A 23,111-nucleotide genomic window follows, 5' to 3' on the forward strand; every position below is an offset into this window, starting at 1 on the left:
AGAATAACTCTTATACCCATGCAAATGATAAAAGTTTTACTTTTAATTCAGAACTCCATTTCCTAAGTACTTCAACTACTAAACCCAAAAGTTAAACTATATATTCCCAAAGCTTGATCTTAAAACAAGATGTTGTGAAGGTAACAATGTCCTTTCATAAGAATGAACAAACAAACCTCAAAATGGGTATAAGTATAAACTTTTAAACCAAGGGTGCTTACATAGCTCTAAAACGTGACTCATGCTGTTGCTTCCAATGTGTAAAATGGAAAATGGGATACATTTCCCCATTATCTTGTATGTTGAAACAAATCAACAGTCACTAATTCTAAGTGTATAGTGTGGCTATACACATTTTGATACAATACAACAAATCATTAATTGCATCAGTCTTATTGTCTTGTTTTAAAAATTCCCCTTAAAACCTTTATTCCAAAACTGATTACATAAGGGGAGGGGGGCACAGATATTCATAGGTGGAAGTTGCTAAGAAGATGGAGTTGCTAAAAGAGTTTTCCTAAAGGCTAGCTGAGCGGCTTAATGTTTTTCTTATACAAGATAATTATAAACATACCTCCCTCCCATATTAAATTTTCATTTTGCTAATAGTTGGACAAAAGGAAGAAAAATCCATGCCCAAACCACTCTAAAATGATTACAAAGCTGGGGAAATGCAAAGGATTTTAAGACTAAAAATAGGTTACATTCCAAAGCCTTTTATAAAAGGTATATAAAAAGTAGTCTAAAAATTGGAGAATTGTGTACAGTTATAGTACTTGGAAATGAAGCTAAAGACCTGCCCCTTCAAAGGTTCGTGTGATACTGGGAAACAGTCAATGCCAGTACAATATCATTCACCATCAAATCTACAGCACAGTGCACTGTGTGCTGTCTTCCAAGGAGGGAAAGACATTGGATCTTTTTTAGTTGCTGGCCAAGGACTGGTGAATTGGAGGCTGGAAGCAGCGGACATGTTCCACTGGTGTGCCTTCTCCATCACCAGATTTCAAATATTTGTCCAGTATAGCAATAATCTCATCATTCAGGATCTGGAACTTGCGGATTCTTTCAACCATTTTCTTTAAAGGCTGCAAAAACAAGATTATACAGTCATCAAATTTGCATGTTTGTGTGTGTGTCTTCCAACTCACCTGTCAATTTATGGAACCCTATCAATTTCATAGGGTTCGTAAGCAAGGAACACTCAAGAGATGGTTTTGCCAGACCCTTCCTCTGAAATATAGCCTGGTATTCATTGACTTGATATTTTGGTTTGATAATTAGTTTGATATTTTCTGAGATTTGTCTGTCAAGGATGTTTTGATTGAGATTTCCTGCATGGCAGGGGGTTGGACTTGATGGCCCTTGCGGTCTTGTCAAACTATGATTCTATATCTCAGAAAATATCAAACAAAGAAAGAGGGAGAAATAGGGGAAATGCAGTCCCGAGACCACATGCAGACTCCCCCAATTTTGTTGCACTAAAACTCTCCCAAAACTGCCCAAACTACAGTACTTGCAACTGCAGTAATTTAGGTTGCAAGAAAAAAGTGGCTGAAAATGGCCAAAATGTTGACTGTAATGATAGTGCCAGTGCATCCACACATGCTGGTGTGATCTCTGCCCCTACCATCCCAGCAGTTGCTCACTCATTATATGATGTCAAAATCAAAAAGACAAAATGAGAAACAGGGTTTGCTTCTTCAACTTACCACATTCTTTATAACCTCATCTTTGCCATCATGTTTCTGCACTTTGAGTAAGTGGTAACAGAAATCCAGCACATCAAATCGACGCTGCTGTCCAAGCAGCACAATAATCATACAGCCAGCCCAGTGCAGTCCATCTCCAAAACACTGCCTGTAAAGGAAATATTTCTTTCAAAGGTCAAGTAATTATAATGCATTGTCCCATTAGTATATTGGACTTTGAAAGCATATTGCTACAGGAAAAGGGCCACAGTTCTGGTAGAACACATATTTTGTATGCAGGATTCGGGTTCAATCCCTGATATCTCCTGGGAAAACTTCTGCCTGACAATCTGGAGGGCTCCTGTTCAAGACTATTAACAATTGTGGGCTACACAGATCAATGGCCTGATTCAATAAAAAGCAGCTTCTGATATTCTTATGATTTCTAGAATTATGAAGCCTAAATGTTGTTTTGAGGATTGCCTTTTAAAATTACTATTAGAAGTCCTTTTCTCTTACCTAGCATTATTGTTTTTTCTAATGATTCCTGCCTTTTCATGATGTGGCCAAAATACGGCAGTATTTTCTTACTTGTGTTCATTTCCAGTTGACAATATACAAATTAAGGGCTGTTAGATACAAGCAATCATGGACACGTACTCCACCGTAAATTCGTGTGTTCCCACAGGAATACAGTACACAAACTGCATTGCACTCCACAGTCGGTGAAATTCCACACACTCATCCACATGCATCACACCATTGCTGGGGAGAGGGCCACGCCAGATGGGGTCATCAAGGAAGGTCCGGATCCTGGTTAAGATGACTTCAAACATAGACAGGCCGCAGCAAAGGCGCTCCTTGGTCAACAAATCTCCTTCTCTTGCTATGGCTATTTGCTGTTGCAACCAAAGAAAACACCAACAGGCCAAGATATATACAAGTAAATAGCTTTGTAAAATTGGCACTTTAACTCTAGCTTCCATGTACATTGACAAAAGCTTCTTTGTCATCTGCTCCTGAAACTGAATTCCTACACAAGGTGGGGACCTTTCAAACAAAATGGCACTGACAACCATTCGGCAACACTCTTAACGTGGTCTACCATTTCTCACCCAGAGAAAGAATAGCACCTAGATAGGAGGGCTATTTTCTTTGGTGAGCTAATAATCTATCACATTTCGTATCAAAAGTAGCTTGAATCATTTCTGGGGTTTTTTTCTACTTTGTTCAGTGAATCATAAGTGAACAAACAGCTTTTGTTAAAAGTTATAGGGCATGTCAGCTGTCTCCCTGAAATCTGAACTGCAAATCCCCTGAATAAAAATCCTATGCTCTGACAGTTTTATTACTCTACTCCATTGAAATGTCACATTGGCACTGTGTCCTTGACAATGGCTATGCACCTCTAAAAGGAGGTGCATACACCCATAAGCAACAGGTGATGTCAAGTTTTCCTGCTTTTTTGTAATATGAATTAGTGCTTTATTTTTTAAAGAGTGAAGGTTGTACCTGAGGTGTTCCTAGTCTTTCAATCAGTGGAACAAGATGGAGTGGTGCATACTTTGATTCCAGTCTCTTCATTTTAGCATCAAGTCTTTCTCCCTCTGGAAAAACATTTTTCAAAGGGCAATGAAAATACTTAAAACAGAGATCTCATTTACATTTTCATATAATAAGAGATTACATATTAATTGCAGTAGTTTTTTTTTTAAATGGCTTTCTACATTATGTGAACAAAACAACAACAAACCCTAACAAACAGAACAGCAACATACAATGAGGGGGCAACATCTTCAAAAAACAAAAAAACACACACATGTAAACCGAGGCCTGAACAGTAGAACTACTGGAATCAACTGTTGACTGGTGAATCAGCATTTATGCAGATCACACTGATCTTACTCAAGTTGGGCCTACTAATAGAATTCAGACCAGTAGCAACACCTAGTGCTAAAGTTAATGAACAGGAAATAATGCTAGCAAGTGACACCCTTTCACACTGCCCAGTTACAGCACTACGATTCTACTTTAATTGCCATGACTGTATCCTTTGGAATCCTGGAACTTGTAGTTTGGTGAGGCAAGTAAAGCTCTCCGGCTGAGAATTCTAAGTACCACTCCCTAACATTCAATGCCCAGGACTCCCAAAGATGGACACGTGTTAGTTAGTGGAGTCATAATGGTATAATTGTATAGGTGTGAGAAGGTTCATGGTTTTCTTTTGCTTCAGAAATGCATTTTGTTTTATTCCAAACCACATGTAATGGGAGTTATTTCACTCCTAAAATAAAGCTATTGTGTTCAAAGATTATTTTGCTCCCATACATACATTAAGAGCAGTTAAAATAAACCTCATAATATACAAAATACCAAGCTCCGAGGAAATTGAATTTTATGTATACCAAAACTTGTTTTGAAAGTTTTAAAAAGATATTTGCCTTACATATCATTTGAGAAGAGCTCAAGTGGCAAATATCTCAGCCAATTTATTTTTTTTCAATAGGCTGCTTTTTAAGCAAAAGTGTAGGCACTTAAAATGTTCATTTCTACAAACAAGTACTAACATTAGCTGAAAAGACAACATGTAAGATCTGCTGTTGGCAGTAAGAAGTGATGGAGGAACAAATCAAGCTGTGTGGCAAACTATAAAAGCTACACAAGAAGTGCTCCAGGGCCATGATTACCACATGGCCCTGGAAATCCAATTAATTTTAGTAGGGCAAGTGTAACATGTTGACTTTACAAGCTTTCTTGCAGGTCACACTATTTGTAATTCACCAAAATACAGTAGTGGCTCAAACGCTTCCACCACTTCAGGGGGAAAGAGAACCGCCATGCAGCTACCATTATCACATCCATCTTACTGTCTGCTACCTCCCTTCTGCCTCCACCCCACATTTTGTTTTATCTTCCTGGCATTCTTGCTTTCCTACGTACCTTGAGGACCGTTCCTGCATAGAAATGCTGGCCCAGCCACCATGTCTTTAACAGAAAGACATGGCTCCAAAGAATAATCAGGAAGCCAAGCAAATAGCAATGGCAGGACAGTAAGAGGGGACAAGGTGGCAGGAACAGCAGTAGTCAGTGTACATTGGGGCACAGGGAGCAAGAAGAAAACTGGTGATGGGGAGAACAGCACAACTTGCTATTCCTAGCTTCACATGGCCTGAGCCAGATATCATAGCCTGTTGGCTCTTCCAAATGAAATACGTACTATCCTTCATTAGCTACTGTCCTACACAGACAGCACAATCAGGTGGTTTTCTCAGTCCCTGGCTTAGTGGTTTTTTTGGGGAAAGAGACATACCTTTGACATGGACCCGTGGCAAAATATTCTGGAATGGTGCTGCATGTAACAGATCACATACTTCCTCCAGCGACTGCAATGAAGAAGATAAGGCTCATTGGAAAGGCACAGGGATACGCAGATTATTAAGTGCTCCTCAGAAGCAGCATGTAGTGCCACGCACACACAACACCACTTTCAAAAGCAATTTGGTTGCAGCAGGTTCTTACCAAACTATACATACCATGGATGCACTGCAACCAAATTTCCCAATGCTATTTTTAACACTGGATTGGTGCGGTATCGCTGGGAAAGGGGAACTTTGCTGCCTCATTGTTATTTTCCTAAGCTACCCTCCCCTCAGCATATTAGCCCCATAGCAGAGAAGGGGAATGTGGACACCTGTATCTCATCACCACTCTGCCATTCTCTCACATTGGAACTCAGGACAGCTTGCAAATTAAAATGATTATAACAGTAAAAATTATACAAAAAATCAAACATAGAAACAGGATTCAACACTAAAACAATTTGAAAACATATAGTCAAAAAGCAGTTTTTAAAAGTACAACTGAATATAATACTGCATCTCCTCAAAGAACTTCTATTCTAAAAGACTGTTGGAATAAAAAAAAAAGTATTTGCCTGCTGATGGAAGTACAAGAAGAAAGGAGTCCTTATAGCCTTCCTAGGGAGGGAATTCCAGAGTCTATGGGAGCCACTGAGAGGTCTCTAACATTTACACCCACCAACTGTACCTGCAAAGGTCACAAGGCTACAAGAAGGATCTATCCTGAGCATATCAGGGTCCAGGATGATACATTTTGTCAAACAGCCTGGACCCAAGCCATTTTTTTTGTTGTTGTTGTTAAACGTCTTCAAGTCCATCTCAACCCAAGGCAACCCTGTGGATGACCCTCCAAGACTCCCTGTCCTCCATTGTTCTGTCTAGTTCCTGCAAAATCATACCCATGACCTCCTTAATAGAGTTCATCCATCTTGCATGGGGCCTTCCTCTCATTCTACTTCTCTTCACCTTTCCTTGCATTATTGATTTATCCAATGAGTTGTCCCTTCTCATGTGTCCAAAGTACGACAGCATCAGTTTTGCATGTTGGCTTCCAGGGCGTGATCTGATTTAAGACCCATTTGTTTGTCTTTTTGGCTGTCCACACAATTCTCGACACTCTTCTCCAGCACCACATCTCAAATGACTTGTTTTTCTTCCTATCTTCTTTCTTAACTGTCCAGTTCTCGCATCCATACATGGTAATAGGGAATACAATGGCTTGTATGATTCTAACTTTGTGCTCAGTTACATATCTTTGCATTTTAGGATCTTTTCTAGTTCCTAGTTCTTTCATAGCCGCTGTCCCCATTCTTAATCTTCTTTGGATTTCCTGGGTGCAATCCCTATTCCCATCAATGTTTGATCCCAGGTATAAGAACTCTTTCACTACAGAAAGCCTGCTCCTTACGTGGGTGCGCTGTAACAGTTTGAATGGTGTGTATGGCTGCTGCACGCACACCACCACATAAACAAGCCTCATTCGATATAATGGGGCTCAAGCATAGGTAGAATTTGCCTTATGGGGAGCGGCGAGTTCCGGAACGGATCCCCCGCTTAAGGCGAGGTTCCACTGTATTTCTATTACTTCATTGTCTTGGTTGAATTTGTGTAGATTCTCTTTGGTCGTTATTTTTGTTTTCTATAAAGAAACAGTAAGCCTGCCTTTGCACTTTCTTCCTTGATCTTCCTTATTTGTTGTTGCAGGTCTGGAAGGTTTTCTGCTAGTATTATAGTGTCCCCAAGTTTTAGGTCATGATTGGCACTCTGAATTGTGCCAGGAAACAAAAGGGCAACCAGTATTGTTTCAATTTTTGATATATATATACATACATACATATATATATATATATGAAAGAAAATCTACGGCAGTTAACAGTTTCAGATGGAAGGCAACTGATAAGAGTGGAGAGGAAAGTGGCTAACCTCCAAACATTCCCAGCAGTGATAAAAATCTTGAGCTGTTCTTAATTTGTGAAATGTAATCATGGATTTCCTGTATGACACTGGTACGGTTCTCAGATTTGCAATACACCTAATAGATTTTCACAACAGGTAGCCCATTCTATAGACATAATGGTCAAAACACAGAACATGCTTTATCAAAAAGCCTAACAGATAATGACTTATTATCTGTGTTCAAGTGGCAGATAGAGAGATGCGAGTCAAACTGAGAGTCATGCTTTTATTTTTATCTACATTATTCTATAGTCCATTATCTCCTCAAGGATAGGTCCTGTAACAGAAAGAATCCAAAGATCTAGAAAAGTAATAGTGGACCCTGGTCATATTAAAGCCATCTTCAAAATGAGATAATTTCTGTAGGTGATTAGTTTAACAAAATTGACACCTGCTGGTGAAGCTTTGGAAGAAGCTTTTATCATCCAAATATACAACATACTCAGGCAAAATAACAAAAGGTCTCTTCCCAAGGTAGCAAGAAGACATACTACTACTTATTTCCAGAACTTGTTTTTAATCCCTAGGTTCAGAAGAACATACACACTATAAAGACAGTTCTTTCTTGCGTTTACAGCAGCAGCAGGTTCCCATAGTCAGTCTCATATGGTTTGGCAAAACATTCAGAGTATATTTGTTTGTTTGAAAAATTTAAAACTACACTTCTTCTTTATACAGGTCCTAATAATCACACAAGTTGTTTCGCTACCCACAGTAAAGCAGGGAACTACTTCAAATGCTTATCTCTAGAATTCAGCTGGAATTGTGTACTCTTCTTATAATAGTTATATAATACATTGGAATATAAGAAGGCACACAGATATAAAGTGTGTCTCCCCTCTAGAAACCCTGTTAGCTGCAATTTTCAGTTTTTAAAGTAAAAAGATAGTAGGGCAAACACTACAGAGGGGAAGTCTTGATTTCTAATAGTCCAACATCTTTATATTGACTTTTTCTGTAGTCTTTCAACGTTTCTTCTCCAAGAATCTTATTTACTTTTTAAAACTGTAGCTTCCCTTAGTAAACTGGACACCAGGGGGCAGGAACAGAACAGAATTTTTCATCAAGAGGAAGAAAAAAAAATGACAAATATTACTTTTTAACAACGAATTCTGCAACTCTCTCCCTTTCTTTCTCACAAAAAAAAAAAAATACAAAAAAAAAAAAAAAAGGCTGGAGAATTTACCTGACACAGTTGAATTTATGACAGAAGTGGAATGGTAAACTATACTTTAAGGTTTCCAAATTACTACCTACCAAGCTCTGCTCAATGAGGAGACAGAAGAGGATAGCATTTCCCACTTCTCGCAGATTCTGGAAACACACAGTTTTCAGTTCTGCATACTCAACAATATCCTTCAGCTGATGATGAAAGAATTCCAGAATACCTGAGGGACAAGGTGATGGGAGTTATTTATAAAGTTAAATAAATCAAAAAATTTATGTGTATGAAGAAGCAAAACAGTACTGTAATTCCCAGAGTAGCATTTTGTGAATAACCATCTTTATTATCATCTCACAGAAGCAGCTGTTATACTGCAGTTTGGAGTTACTTTTGGCAAATGCAAAGATTTTACAATGCATCTTCACTAGCAAAGGCTGTCCCGTCTTTATAGAATACTGGACAATTCATATAGCAAAGTTCTGGATGTTTGACAGAACAAATACAAAATCTCTGGATTAGAAGCAGCTGTATAATGTGCATATGTAGACAAACAATTCAACTGCTGTACCAAGGAAACAAATAAACCAGATCTAGTCAACATATTTGCATAAATTAGCTTAACTAAAGATATGACTGTATAGTATTAAAGATTAGCATTTTCAGATATGATATGTCCAATCTGATTTATTAGTTTTATGGGATGTAGATGACCACTCCATTTATGCATTTCTCCAAGTGCATAAAAGCCAACAAAAACCAAGAAGTGAAACAATATGGATATCCCACTATACACCCTAGGGAATATAGTTCATCACAACAACAGGAATTAGGGCACAGGTGTGTTTTATCTACTTTTGTGCCTTGTTTACAATGAAATATGTGAGGTGGAAGTGTTCAGCTTTCAAAGTTGACTTCTTGCTAGTGTGTGGCAGCAGCAGGTTGCAGCAGGGGGTAACTGACTCCTTAAGTTGCATCTCCCTGAATGGGATGTAAGAACCTTCCTTTCCTCTTTGGGGGGTCAAGCCAAACAGGCAGACATATATGGAAGCCAAACAGTGATTCAACAACTGAATCTGGGTTGCTCGACTAGGACTGCAAAAAGAGAGTTGTCAAACACCTGACAGATATGATGGAATGTTTCCTTGCAAGTAGAAGTTCTCTTTACAGATTTTTCTTTCTATTTAATTTTTTCTCCTATATTTATAAAAGCCAAGTGTAACTTTTGTCTAAAATTTCTATTGCTGATTGAAGAGTAGCTAACAAGTCAACCCCTCATGCTTTTAAACAATGGCTAATAAGGCAATTAGTGCAACAAGAGACCAGTACTAATACTCAAACCATCTTTGGCCCATTATAAGCCTTGCTAAAAAAAGGCAAGTACCTCATATGAAGTAAAAAAATCAATGTAATTTCAGTTAAAATGATCTCTCATAAAGCTGAGTAATACTGAAGAGCGGTGAGAGAAAGGAAAAGAAAAGATACTTGAAGGCAGAACAAATGTTATGATTCACTTGTCTCAACAAAAAAACTGGAGGTTATATTCTGGGAAGAGAATAAAATCACATTAAAATCTTCTGAAATGGTGTCCCAAAACTTCTGCTGCTAGAGCTATTATGTTCACAGATCATGGGACACCATGATTCAAATCCCCACTAAAGTCGTGGAAACCCACTGGGTGTCCTTGGGTACGTCACATTGTCTCAGCCTTAGAGGAAGGCAATGGCAAACCCCCTCTGAACAAGTCTTGCTATAGATTTGCCCTAGACACATAACAGGAAAATCCAACACAGTGCCAAAATCTGTAATATTTTATTTCCAACTTTTGCAGATTTTTTAAATAAATGCTCTTCAATCTTGTGAACATTGGGTGAAATAAGCCCACAGGCAATAGTGGATGGAAGAAAATATTTAAGAGAAAGACTGTGGCAAGAATATGACAAAGACAAAGAGGGAAAAGGTGGGGGAATAAGGTAGGAGCCTTGGTGGGCAATGGTTAAATGCCTGTACTGCAGCCACTCACTCACAAACCACAAGGCTGTGAGTTCAATACCAGACAGGGGGCTCAGGATTGATTCAGCCTGGCATCCTTCTGAGGTCGCTAAAATGAGTACCTAGCTTGTTGGGGGCAATCAGCTTACACATTATAAACCACTTAGGGCAGTGGTTCCCAACCTGTGGGTCGCCAGGGACGTAGCCAAGGGGGGGGGGTTCTTGGGGTCCAGACCCTCCCTTCCATTAGAAAAATGAATGGTGCATGCTGCTGCGCCACCGCACCCAAGCCCCATTATAATGGTGGCACTTAGTCTGGACCCCCCCTTCCTAAAATCCTGGCTACGTCCCTGGGGTCGCAACCCCTTTGGGGGTCAAATGACCTTTTCACAGGGGTCACCTAAGAACATCAGAAAACAGTAGCAAAATTATAGTTATGAAGTAGCAATGAAAATAATTTTATGGTTGGGGGTCACCACAATGTTAGGAACTGTATTAAAGGGTCGTGGCATTAGGAAGGCTGAGAATCACTGGCTTAGGGAGTGCTTAAGTGCACTAATAAGCAGTATAGAAACGTACTTGCTACTTTCTTGCTAAGGCAGGAAAGATGATCCTGGGAAAAGGATGATGGGAAAGAAAGGGCTACATAATTTTGCAGGAATGTAGTTCGGATGCATGGCAATGCTGGATGGGTAGGCAGCAACATTGGTAGCTGAAAACTACACAGCCATGGGTGAAAGAAGCCCACTGAAGATAATTTGGAAAGGAGTTGGTAAGTAGGAGTGACTTGACTGATAGCCTAACTATTTTCTGCAATTGTCTAATATCTTGCAACACTGACCAAATATCTATTTTTCAAACATATGTCTATTTATGGCACATTTCAGCCTTACAGAATATATTTAGAAAGTACACTCCCCCAATATAAAAACAACTGCACTCACTGTCTACCTAAATAATTTATTAAACATACATTATTTCTTGATTTATTAATTACTGTACTAAAAACAAAAAACAACATTGCCTTATCTGGAATAACATACCTGGTGAACCATATTCATGTCTTGGCAACCTACAGATTTTTGGCATCACTTCCATTAAAGTCTTCACATACTGCAGAATTGTACCTTGTAACTACAAGAACAGAGATTATTAGGGTTGCTGAAGAAAAAGGATCCAGGCTCTGATTCATAAGGCATATGACCAGGAACTGTTGTTTTTAATCTTTACACCTTACAACTGCTTCACTCGTGACCAAATGGGACCAAGGCCTACCCCCAGACAGTGGAACAGCACTTTCAGAAGCAGCAAAACCGCATCCAGAAAGGATATGAATCCAATTCTTGGACCTTGGAACTGGCCACCATGTTCCTCTGGAACATGATCTCCAGTGGTGTCAGGGATCAATCAGTGGTGCTGAGGTTCAATCTAAGTCCACTGATCCAACCCACTGCAGGCACCAATCCTTCACCTTTCCATAAAATGTAATTTCCAACAAATGGGATATTCTACAACTGTGCTTTAGCAAAAGATCACACATGACACTCCTGGTTTTGTGTCCTGGCCCTGTGATGCTTTTGAGGCCCGTTCCTCCTGGTTCTGCTGAGCAAAATAGTTTAAGTCACTCTATTACATGCCGCTGGATAAGTTCCATCTTCTGCTCTATTCACTATTCAGTTAGCTGTCAGGAAAAATATCCAAGACAGTCTGAGTGGAAGAGAGAGAGGAAGAATTCTCTTAGTTGTTGCTCTGGCAAATAATGAAAATGCGTAATTGGCACATACTGGTGTTGCAAATTGAGATATACTGTATTTCATATCCCTGGTATGTCGTGCTTGAACACAAATAGTAACCTCCATACTGTTTTGAATATTGCTCCATTAGGGTTCCCATCAGGGTTCTACTCTTTCACTGGGACATCAGTAATGGAGGTGGCTTGTGAGGCTACTTTCCCATTACACAAGGCTCACATTATGCCTTAAGATTCATACCTCTTTACACAATGTGGCTTAGATGGCTATGTGTAAATCTACAGCACTATATAAATAAAGCATAATAATAATAATAATAATAATAATAATAATAATTGAACAACAGGAAAAGTATTTTCCCTGCATTAAAATTACAAATGAAGTAAAGTGTGAGGATCAACATACCAGACTCTTGACAACTTTCAGTAATTCTTCCATGACCACAGCAATGCCTTGGTATCCCAGAAGCCTGCATATGACTTTAAAATGAGGGGGACCAACAAAGTTTCTGTAATTGCTATAAATGCTGGAGTATGCCAGATTCAACGCCTAAAGGAAGACACAAGCATTGAATGCACAAGTAAATTAGACATTTCCTCCTTCATTTTGAGGTGCATAGGCAATAAATCTCCTTTCTCAGCAGCATATAAAAATCTAGACAAGATATGATAAACTTGTTCTATGCTTACCTTAGAAAAAGAAGGAAGGAAGGAAGACATCAAACATTTAACCAGCAATACAGAAAGTATTCTAAGCGAAGAATGTTTATCATTGCGCCAGTGTAAGGGAATGGTTTGAAGTCAAGTAATCTAAATATTTTTAGCTTTTTTTCTTTCTTTGATTTATATCCTGCTTTTCTCCAGGTAAAACCTTTGCCCAGATTTTCTATGGAAGCCAAGGTCATTATGGTTCTTCACTTGGAAAGCTAATAGTTGCATGCCCATAGCAGAGATAAAGAATCTTTGACCCAGGGCACTAAACACAGAAATTCAGCCTTTCAGTCCAAATCTGTGGATGCCCAATTGCTCCATTGCCACATCTCACTCTTGGTGGCTAATATTTCTGACTTTACGCTCTGCCCCCAGCTAAAGCAGATGAAATGATGTTGCACCAACTGATAAACAGAAAGTGCAGGGATGCAAATCATACCTGCATACCTGAGAAACTACCCAGGGTCAGAGGCTTTGCATTCCCTCCCACCCTGAGGCCCTTCCATCAACAACAGAAGAATACACAGATTAACATGGAAATCGCTCCTCCCTACTCAGGGTCACACACAGTGTGTGTGTGTGTGTGTGTGTGTGTGTGTGTGTGTGTGTATCCAACTCTCTCCCATGCCTGCATTCTCTGAAGATGCCAGCCACAGATGATGGTGAAACATCAGAAATAAACTCTTCTAGAACTTGGCCACATAGCCTGAAAAACCCACAAAAAACTATGGATGCCAGCCATGAAAGCCTTCGACTTCACATATACCTGTAATTATTTCTTTTTACTCTGGTCTCATGCCCTACTGCAACAAGCAGACCTCAAAAGGAGGCCTTTCTATTAAATTAATGTTAACAGAGTATTTTTTTTCTTTAAAAACATTGGATTAATGTAGACCAACAGCACAAGGACAGTTTATCAAAGGCTGTTCCTATGAATTAAGACAATTCCAGCTGGAGTTATGAGGGGAATTCTGAAGAGCAGAGAAGTCTAATGACATTTCTTCTGAAAATTTGTGGACTGAACAGAGTAGGGCCTTGGCTAAAGGAGAAGAGCAGCAGGTCTTGACAGCTCACACTAGGTTAAAGAGATATGCTGGGATAGCTCTGCTAGGTTTTCAGAGCCTGTTGTCAATTTTCTTTTAACCGACAACACTAGATAAATAGTTATGCCCTCTCCAAACTGATGGAGTTGAAGGAAGCAAACCAGGCATTCTTGGGGCTTTGGATACAGTGAAACTAACCGCACAACAGCCTATTCATCACTCTGCCAGAAGGCTGCCTGCTGGAAGAGGAAAACACTGCCAACAGTAAATTTGTACCTGCAGACCATTTTGCAAATGTAATTTGTGTCTCCAAGAGGACAAATGTCCCTCCCTTCTCCTGCCAGTGGAAGAGGGCCTCCCAACCATCCTCACCTCTCTTGGATGGACATGGATTCTTTTGCCCCCAAATTATTTTAAAGTCATATTTAAACATGAAATACAAAATTAAAAAGAAAATTTTGGAAATCAAAGGCCAAGAAAACAAAAAGGCAGTGATTGACTTAAACTGTGTCCTTTGGTTTTCAAAATCCACCAAATAAGGGCACAAGCCTATTTACTATCTTGTGCTGATGTTAAGGTAAGGTTTTAGAAATGTGGGATCCAGTCCATAACTACTGCAGAACTTTATTTCAGACTGAAAGATATTAGATATGAAAGTGAGGTATATATCTGCAGTTTGGGAGAAGACTGCAGGAAGACTGACAAAAAGGCTGCTAGTGCTCTAATCAGGAATTTGCACTTTTCTATCTTTGTGCAGCTGTGCTGAGGCAATGCAGACAGAATTTGAGAAGCCTCACTTCCCAACTGCCTTGCTTTTCATGGCTGCTGTACCCATACCCTTTTTCTTCTTGCTGTCACTGCCTAGACTGATGGGGTTACACAACCATAGTGCACCAACATAATTCTAGTCTTTATGTGCTATCTACTGTTCTGTAAGTTATGCTGTTCATAAAGAAGTTTTCATCAAGGACCTTTAGCTGACCATTGACAACCTTATTGGTATATTATCATCAGCTATTTTTTGTAATTAAAAAACAAACATATTCAATTTACTGTCAGAAACAAGGGTGGTCAACTCCACCTTCTTCTAAATCTTAAACCTAGATAAATGAAAATTAAACACACTATACTCATAAGCAAGTTACACTATGCCAGTGGCCTTGCTGTCTGGGAAGCCTGATGTTGTAGAGATTTTGCAGAAAACTGCTAGCCAGCCAGAAATATTTATAAAACAAATTAAAATAGCTAACGTCCTTTGAAATTGAACCTATAACCCATATTTTTTTTGTGCTACACAGTACTGTTTTTTTTTAAAGGGACAATTCAGATAGCTTCCAGAAAGAAAAAAGAATCACAACAGATGTCTGGTGGATTATCAGATTCTATGTACAAAAGCGTTTTGGATAAAATTTTAAAAATTTTATTACTAGATAATGGTTGATTGAAATATCAAGTTGTAAATAAATGCTCACTCAAATCAGCACATGGCACACAAACAAAGAGGGATATCCATCCACAAAAAGGCAATGGTATCTGCTCCTTCATTTAGTTTAGAAGCTAGGGACTAGTAGCATTTGGATATGTACTTGAATAGGTTATATCAATTTCCCTTGCTTTATTTCTATTAATCAACCTGTGGAAGGATGAAAAAAATCATTCAGCAATATCTTTCTTTTAAGTGGTGTTTGTAGTAATTTGCATGAAAGACTGAAGTCTTCCAGACAGCTTGGAAAATATTCAGAAAAGTAATATGGAGTGAGTACACAGCTAATAAGATGAGATACTTTCACATGTTGTAAAAAGTCTCCAATTATTTTGTTCATTATAGTGATTTCATTACATGGGCCCTTGGTTTGGTTCCAAGACTACCCAGGGATACCAAATTCCATGGATGCTCAAATTCTATTATACACAGTGGCATAGTAAAATGGTTTTCCTTGTATAAAATGGTAAAATCAAACTATGTTTCTTTGAATTTATATATAAATTAAACATGTTTTTTCAAGTCATGGATTATTGAATCCATGGATCCAGAATCCATGGATATGGGGGGGGGGGGGGCGATTGTAATTATAGTAAATGCATTAAATTAAATTACAGATCAGATGGTTAGCATCATGGATGTATAGAGATCTCAATTTAGTCCTTCTGCATCTAGTCCAGTGCTCTAACCACTGCACAATGTTGGCCGAAGAGGTCCATTCAGTCCAACTCCCCTGCTATGCAACAACTCTCAATCAAAGTGCCCCCGACTGATGGCCATCCAGCCTCTGTTTAAAGACCTCCAAAGAAGGAGACTCCACCACTCTCCAAGGGAGTGTGTTCCACTGTTGAACAGCCCTTCCTCCTAAAGTTTAGGTGGACTCTCTTTTCTTGTAGCTTGCATCCATTGTTCCATATCCTATTCTCTGGAGCAGAAGAAAACAAGCTTGCTCCATCCTCAATGTGCTATCCCTTCAAATTTTTAAACAGGGCTATCATATCACATTTTAGGCTTCTCTTCTCCAAGCTAAACATACCCAGCCCCCTAAATCTCTCCTCATAGGGCATGGTTTCCAGACCTTTAACCATTTTGGTGAAAATCATAGTGATATGATGCTCAGTGCAGAGTATTACAAAACAATTTAGAATATGGCAGTAAAGATTGGTCCTCTATCAGATTAAAACTACTGAAGTGTACATATTAGCCTAACATTACAGAAACAGAAGTTTCCAGCAAAAAATAAAAATAAAAAAGGTAAACATCAGTACAGAGGAATTAACAGCAACAACCTCTAGCAGTTGCTTGATAGAGGATAACTGAATGTAATAAAGCCCGAATGTTCTTTCTAACATTCCCTCCTCCCCAACCCAGGGAGTTCAGTAATGATGTCACTACTGAAGAGAGCATTATTCACTCAGCAGCTAAGCAAACCCAGGCACAGAAAAGCAGAATCTAACTAGAGCACCCCAGCAGTGCATTTTCTATCAGAAAGCAAGCAGCAGAAAGTGAAAGCTGGCATTCCCTTGTTCCCAGAAAACCTAAACAACAGATTACTTAAGGCAGTATGCTGCTGTGTATGGGTTTTGACAGAAGACAACAAAAGAGCCACCATCATTAGCAACTGTAAGAGAACTACAGGTCAAATAATGAACATTTGGTCCAAATAACCTACTGGAGAAAAACTGGCAAACAACGACAATGCTCAAAAAAAGGAGCAAGCCATTTCTTCCATCCAACTAACTAATGGAAACTACAAGATTTTCACACTGAGAAACCTATGGTGAGTAAGAACTTTTAAAACTTGATTTTAAAACCTATAATTTTAAAACTTTATCCTCACCATTTCAGTCTAATAAGCCGCCACACACACACACACACACACACAAGTAAAAATGGGAGAGTGAAAGAGTGTTTGGTTTAAAGGGGATGCAAACAAGCAAAAACCTGCAAAACATCAAAACCAGCACATATGTTTATGCTTATCTAGAAAACAGTATTAAGAAATAACAAAGGAACAATTAAAGTAAAAATGTATGAGCTCCATATAAAATCATTAATGTACATAGTATACCTCTCCTCTGTAATATAACTGCTCATCAAATGTGTTTAACCCAGTGGTGAATTCTCAGTGTGTTTGCTATTTATTACTCTGGGTTCACAAAAATAGAAGAAAATTGCCTTAATTTTTTCAGCTTTCTTTGTATTTCAGCTTTGTACAAAAAATGTATTATTCTGAAGATCTAAATACATTCACAAAATGCAAAGGAGTTTTGAAAAAACAATCCTTAAATGTTTTATTATTAGTAGTAGTAGTAGTATTTACTGTGTCATTCTATGTGTTTCTGAAATTAGATTTTCTTATGGTTCAAGATATCCCCATATATCCCTCAATAACAATAAATGTACTATTTATGTAACAGTAACAATAATTCAATAGTGCTTTCAAAACTTCTTAGCAAATTTATTAATATGGCAATCTAGGACCTGTATTCAAGCAATTGGGTCAAGCAAGTGGGTCAGACTCTGTGAATAAATGGTACTATAACTGTTTCTTTTCTCAATCTGTTTCAAGAAAAACAACAGTATCTTAAGACTACAATTAATTTAACATGATGCCACACATAACTACTTTGAAGTATACTACTGAAATACTGTTATTTGCAAATTATTAGTCATGCATTAATGGCTTGACTGATTTACTTGGCAGCAGGGAACTGGCACCAAATTCAGAATGCCTAAGATGTAAAATCTCTCATATAGAATCAAAGTAGTATAATTCTTTCTCAAAGATACATGGGCATATTCAGCTGTGCGCATGAATGGAGAAAAGAAACATCACCAAGAGGTTTCTGTTTCCTGTCACAACAAATCTATTTATTTAGAAATAAAATACCTGAATGTTAATTTTTTTATACCTGTAATTTAATTCCCTTAAAATCAAAGAGAAGTAGTTAGTGGGTCTGATCCAAACTTAATCAGAACTAGAATAGATTCACTGAATCAATAGGATTTAAATTAGTCATGACATTAAAAGAGTATGACTCACACAGTAATATTTTAGAAAGTTCAGCACCATCACCTTATGTTAAAAGTATAGAGACCATTGTGGGATTCAATTTTTGCTATTAGTAAATGTGGCAAGGCAAGCTTGTTTATTTTGCAAGAGTTGCTCAAAACTGATGCAGTTAAACACAATCTCTTCCATTAAGCAAACTGCATCCTACAGGTGTTCTATCCTTCTCTCTCGAGTTACCTTTTGTGCCATTACTTTCTCACTGCCTTGGATTGTAAGGGCAGAGGACAGAAAGAGAAAATAAGCAAGAGCAAGGAGCACTTTGGTTAGATACCCAACAAAATATAAGTAATATTTACATATTTAAATTTCATTTGAAATAACAGCACGTTTAAAGGAACATGTTTTCTTATCAACGAGAAAAGGCAGTTCAGATAAAGCGTCAGTTATGCATTCCTTATGAGCCAAATGAACAATATAAATAAGCTAGAAACATCCAGTGTGGTAGCTTTAAGACTATTAATTCTCTGTCAGTGTCAGGAGAGAAGGACTTTGGGAGATTTGTGTAAATTCTTCTGAGCTTTTGACTGGTTTTTAAAGGAAGAGTAGTAAATAAGCTTAATATGTAGATGCTGAACAATGAATATTTGTGACATTGGAATTCTTTTAAATATAAATTAAAGTGATTCTATATTGCTGCTGTTAGAAATACAAATAATGCCTTCCAAATAATTTCCTTCCCTCACTCCCAACCCTTTCAAATTCCAGAGTACCAGCATTTATTATCCACTCAAGACCTGCTTCTAGGGGGGAAATCAGCTGCTGAGACTTAAGAACCACCTACTACTGTTTGCTCTGAAGTGAAATTCTCAGACAAAAATCAATACTGCAATGGGAATAACTGTACAAAATATAACTGGAAGCACAGCTCTAGTTATCTGGCCGAAAATGGCTGGCTGTGCTGATAGCTTCTACAGCATCATGTACAACCCAAACTGGGACAAAATGCTATCAGGGTACACCAGAAAACATTTTCAAAAAGAAGAGCGAGTGCCAGCTAGTCGTTCTTCATTTGTCATTGAAAATTTGATCCCATTAACAACTTACATTCTGTGTGTAACATGCCAGTCAGCAAACCCCTCCAGTGACCAATGCAGGATTTTTAACACCCCAGAGCAAGATCCAGCATCCAAAAGCAACAAAAAGAAAGATCTGGCAGTGGGCATATGGCTAACCAGCACAGTTTTGCTTTTGATCATTATTGGCATCCTTATATACAGTTGCTTGCATATATGGTGGCGCAAAAGAAGAGAAAGTTCGGAGAGACAAAGTATTAGTGGAGAAGATAAAGGACAGACATGGTCAAAAAATGAATTGTACAGTTCAGAAGATTTCAACAAACAAGCCCAATCTGCTCAAGATGTTGAGATTCAAAGCACCGAGAGTGTCCAAATGGCTACCATTATTGCAAATCCTTTAACATCTAAGAAACCCATCATGCTGAGCTCCAAAAGTCAAGATTTTGTGCCTATCTCTCTATGCCAATCTGACATAAGATAGATGTTTCTAATTGGGACAAGTTCATGGCTTGTTGAGCAAAACAACATTATTATATCCTAATGTATTGCTAAATCACAACTTCTTCTAGCACAGAAAACTAAACCATCATATCTGCATTCCATCAGAGGTAAAACAATGCGTAAGGGAAAGAAAGGTGATTTTTTTCAAAGCAAGGGACAGGAAGAGAAGAACCAACAGCTGGGTTTCAAGGAGCTACTCTAAAATCTTAGAAGACTTAACAGAACTTTGGGTGTTTCTTTTTTCTTTGACTACCCCATCAAAAATTGTTCTCATCCTGGTCTGAAAAGTGGTTTGCCATAAATAAAAGGAAGAGGTAGCCACTGCGTAGCAAACTATGGTTTCAAAGCTCCCTTAAGACTGTGAAACCATTTTTATGTTTCTTTAGATCTTAGCCAGCATTTGTAATTTGTAAGGATACAAGCATACTGAAAGGGAAAAAAACTGGAAATGGATTTGAAATGGCTGATGTTCAGTTAGCTCTAATTTGTACACATATCAATTGATAAGAAGGCTAAATGGGATCTGAATAGCAGGGGACAGTAAGAGGATATTATCCTGCTTTCCACATCTCCTGACATGAAGTCTGTCGATCAGAATTTCTTCCTCTTGATGCTATAGTGTGGTACTATTTGTAAAAGTTACACATTTTGTCTGAAAAGATGTTAGCTACATTTTTGACGTTATATACTTTTTTGCTGTTTTATATGTCTTTTATTGATAACTGTGAAATAGTTTGTATATTTCAAGTTAACAGACCTTTATGCAACCATAAGGAAAATTGTACAGCTGCAAAACATGATCACTGTTACAGTTTTTAGCTGTTTCATTTGAAACTCAGTTATCTCATTGTCTTCTAGACTGCCATGATAATATACTGCCTGAATCTCAAAGCAAGTAAATGTACCCTTTTTAATTTATGCAGTGTTATGCATGCTATCTGTGATGCATTCCAGTTTTTATGAAGTATAACTTGGATTTACATAATGGATTATGGAACAGGTTGTACATATAAGACAACACATAAACAAAACTTAATTCAGGTGCCAAACAAGGTAGCTCTGTGCCAAACAAATGCTAATCACTCATTCATTAAACATTTTAAATGGGTTTAACTTCAATGGCTGCAACGAGAGAATTCTTTTAGGCCGGCAGAAATTCATGTTACTCATCCCCACACCAAAACTAGAGCAGATAATACTGTATTTCCCAGTTATGAGGAATATTACTGTGTGTTTATTGTTTGGTGTTGAGTGTTCCTTATGCAAATTGTGTGGAACCAGAAGTGTTTTGGATTTTTTTTCATATTTTGAAATATTTGCATATACACAGGGTGGCAGATGTCCTAACCACAAAGGAGGACAAGGCACAACAAAATGTAGGACATTCAAGAAAAATGTAGCAAATTATCAAATAAAAGCTAAAAACACTAATATAAATTCATGCTTCTTAGTCAGGCTTAAAATGGAGGACATTTTGAAATTCTTTCTGGAGAGAAGGTTAAAATGCAGGACATGTCCTGGAAAACAGCTCTGGCCGCCCTGCATATACATAGTGAGATATCTTGGCAATGGAACTCAATTCTAAACATGATATTCATTTATGTTTCATATACACCTTATACACATATCCTGAAAGTAATTTTATATACAATATTTTTTTAACAATTTTATATATGAAACACAGACTGCTTGAGTACACTGAACCATAAAAAAACAAAGATGTCTCTATCCTAGCCACCCATGTGGACAATTTTGGATTTTGGAGTATTTTGTGTAAGGGATACTTAAACCTGTACCTATTTTCTTAAGTCAGTTCTGAGTATTATTATTATTATTATTATTATTATTATTATTATTATGTCTTACACATATTACTTTACATAAAATATGAATGAAGATTTTTAAAAATGAAACATGCTGAATATTAATTTAAGCTTCTAGTTCTGAGTAATTGTTTATTACCATGATATCCTTCTGTCCAATGTTATTTATTTTTACATTTTAAAGTAGTGGTTCTCAAATGGTGGGGCAGGACCTCCAGGGGGGCGCAAGAGTTGCTCAAGGGAGGCACAAAACTTGGAGCCCTTGATCCTGCCTCCTTCTCCCCCCAACTTTTTTTGTGTAAATTTTACACATAAAATTTGCACATGTGTTGAATTTACTTAAATAAAACTGTTCTAATTTGAACAATATTATTTCCTTATAAAATTTTAAAACATGAATATACATGAATGTACAGATTAAAATACCCACATTAAACAAAGTATTTTTATTCATATACTATGTCAAGTGGGGGAAAGGGGCCTAGACGTTTGCATTTAAATGTAAAGGTTTACAAACCACTGTTTTAAACCATGATGTCCAGTTCTGAATGCAAGGCATGGTTTCTACAAATAATTGGCCCTATTTCATCATTCCTATTTAAGCATTCTATCCTCCCCCCCCCCCCCCCCACACACACATTAGAATTGTGGGAGGGGAGCTGGAGGATGAATTCATTAGTTCTGCCTCCATCCACCTCCACATGTTGGAAGATGAAATTTCCCAAGCTCAGACTCGAAATCACATATGCACCCTACATCAGTGGGACAGCCCCTGCAATTGCTCTTTAGCTTGTAGGTGGCAATAGGAATGGTAGAATTCAAAGATATAGCCGTGTTAGTCTGAAGAATCAATGTGGAGAGAGATCTTAGCACCTTTGAGACTAAATGAAAAGAAGAAGTTGGTAGCATGAGCTTTCGTAGACTTAAGTCTACTTCCTCAGAAGCTTTCAGATGCTTTCTGAGGACGTAGACTAAAGTCTATGAAAACACATGCTGCCAACTTCTTTCTTTCAGTTAGTCTCAAAGGTGCTACAAGATCTCTCTACAATAGGAATGGTGATAGAGAGAGTAACAGACAAAGCAGAACTAGCATCTTAATCCCAGCTGCCCATCATATGATTCCACATTAGAGTAGTAGTAGACCCAAATAGGGCTAAGTGTAATTGGTGTGAACTAATAATAATAATAATAATAATAATAATAATAATAAAATTTTATTTCTATACCGCTATTCCAGCGATCACAGGAAGAGAGGGTAAGAACAAAGGAAACATACAAGCCCAAAGTCCATTCAAATGAATCAACCACGGTTTGCTAAAAGCTGGACAAAATATCTGTATGGTCCAAAACACACTGCAGAAATAGAAACAGTTTGAGACCACTTTAACTGTCCTGGCTCAGTACTAGGTAATCCTGGGATTTGTTGTTTACTGCGGTACCAGAGCTCTCTGACAGAAAAAGTTAAATGTCTCACAAAACTACAATTCCCAGAATTCCCTAGCACTGAGCCAGGGCAGTTAGAGGTCTCAAATTGGATTATTTCTGCAG

The 23,111-nt window shown here is 38.0% G+C and overlaps 2 protein-coding genes across 4 annotated transcripts in view; one reads left to right on the forward strand and one right to left on the reverse strand.

Moving 5' to 3' along the window:
• Positions 1–25: 25 nt before the first annotated feature.
• Positions 26–23,111, reverse strand: part of LOC149319341 (cytoplasmic FMR1-interacting protein 1) — a 71,892-nt gene continuing 48,806 nt past the window's right edge. For all 3 annotated transcript variants that reach the window (XM_089511507.1, XM_089511508.1, XM_089511509.1), the window contains 8 exons: positions 12,317–12,460; positions 11,204–11,294; positions 8,264–8,394; positions 5,002–5,074; positions 3,204–3,298; positions 2,352–2,590; positions 1,713–1,860; positions 26–1,088 (listed from right to left, as the gene is read on the reverse strand). In XM_089511507.1, the coding sequence (XP_089367633.1) occupies positions 924–1,088; positions 1,713–1,860; positions 2,352–2,590; positions 3,204–3,298; positions 5,002–5,074; positions 8,264–8,394; positions 11,204–11,294; positions 12,317–12,460 (1,086 nt within the window). In that variant the 3' untranslated portion in view covers positions 26–923. The remainder of the gene's footprint in view (positions 1,089–1,712; positions 1,861–2,351; positions 2,591–3,203; positions 3,299–5,001; positions 5,075–8,263; positions 8,395–11,203; positions 11,295–12,316; positions 12,461–23,111) is intronic.
• Positions 16,428–22,492, forward strand: LOC149319342 (fibronectin type III domain-containing protein 9-like). The gene is made up of 2 exons (XM_089511518.1): positions 16,428–16,927; positions 18,929–22,492. Exon 2 carries the CDS (start codon positions 19,052–19,054, stop codon positions 19,718–19,720), a length of 669 nt encoding a protein of 222 aa, XP_089367644.1. The 5' UTR covers positions 16,428–16,927; positions 18,929–19,051; the 3' UTR covers positions 19,721–22,492.

Source organism: Sceloporus occidentalis, unplaced genomic scaffold (genome assembly GCF_023333645.1).
Source record: "Sceloporus occidentalis isolate IW3139 unplaced genomic scaffold, rSceOcc1.0.p SCAF_2, whole genome shotgun sequence".
NCBI classification, from domain to species: domain Eukaryota; kingdom Metazoa; phylum Chordata; class Lepidosauria; order Squamata; family Phrynosomatidae; genus Sceloporus; species Sceloporus occidentalis.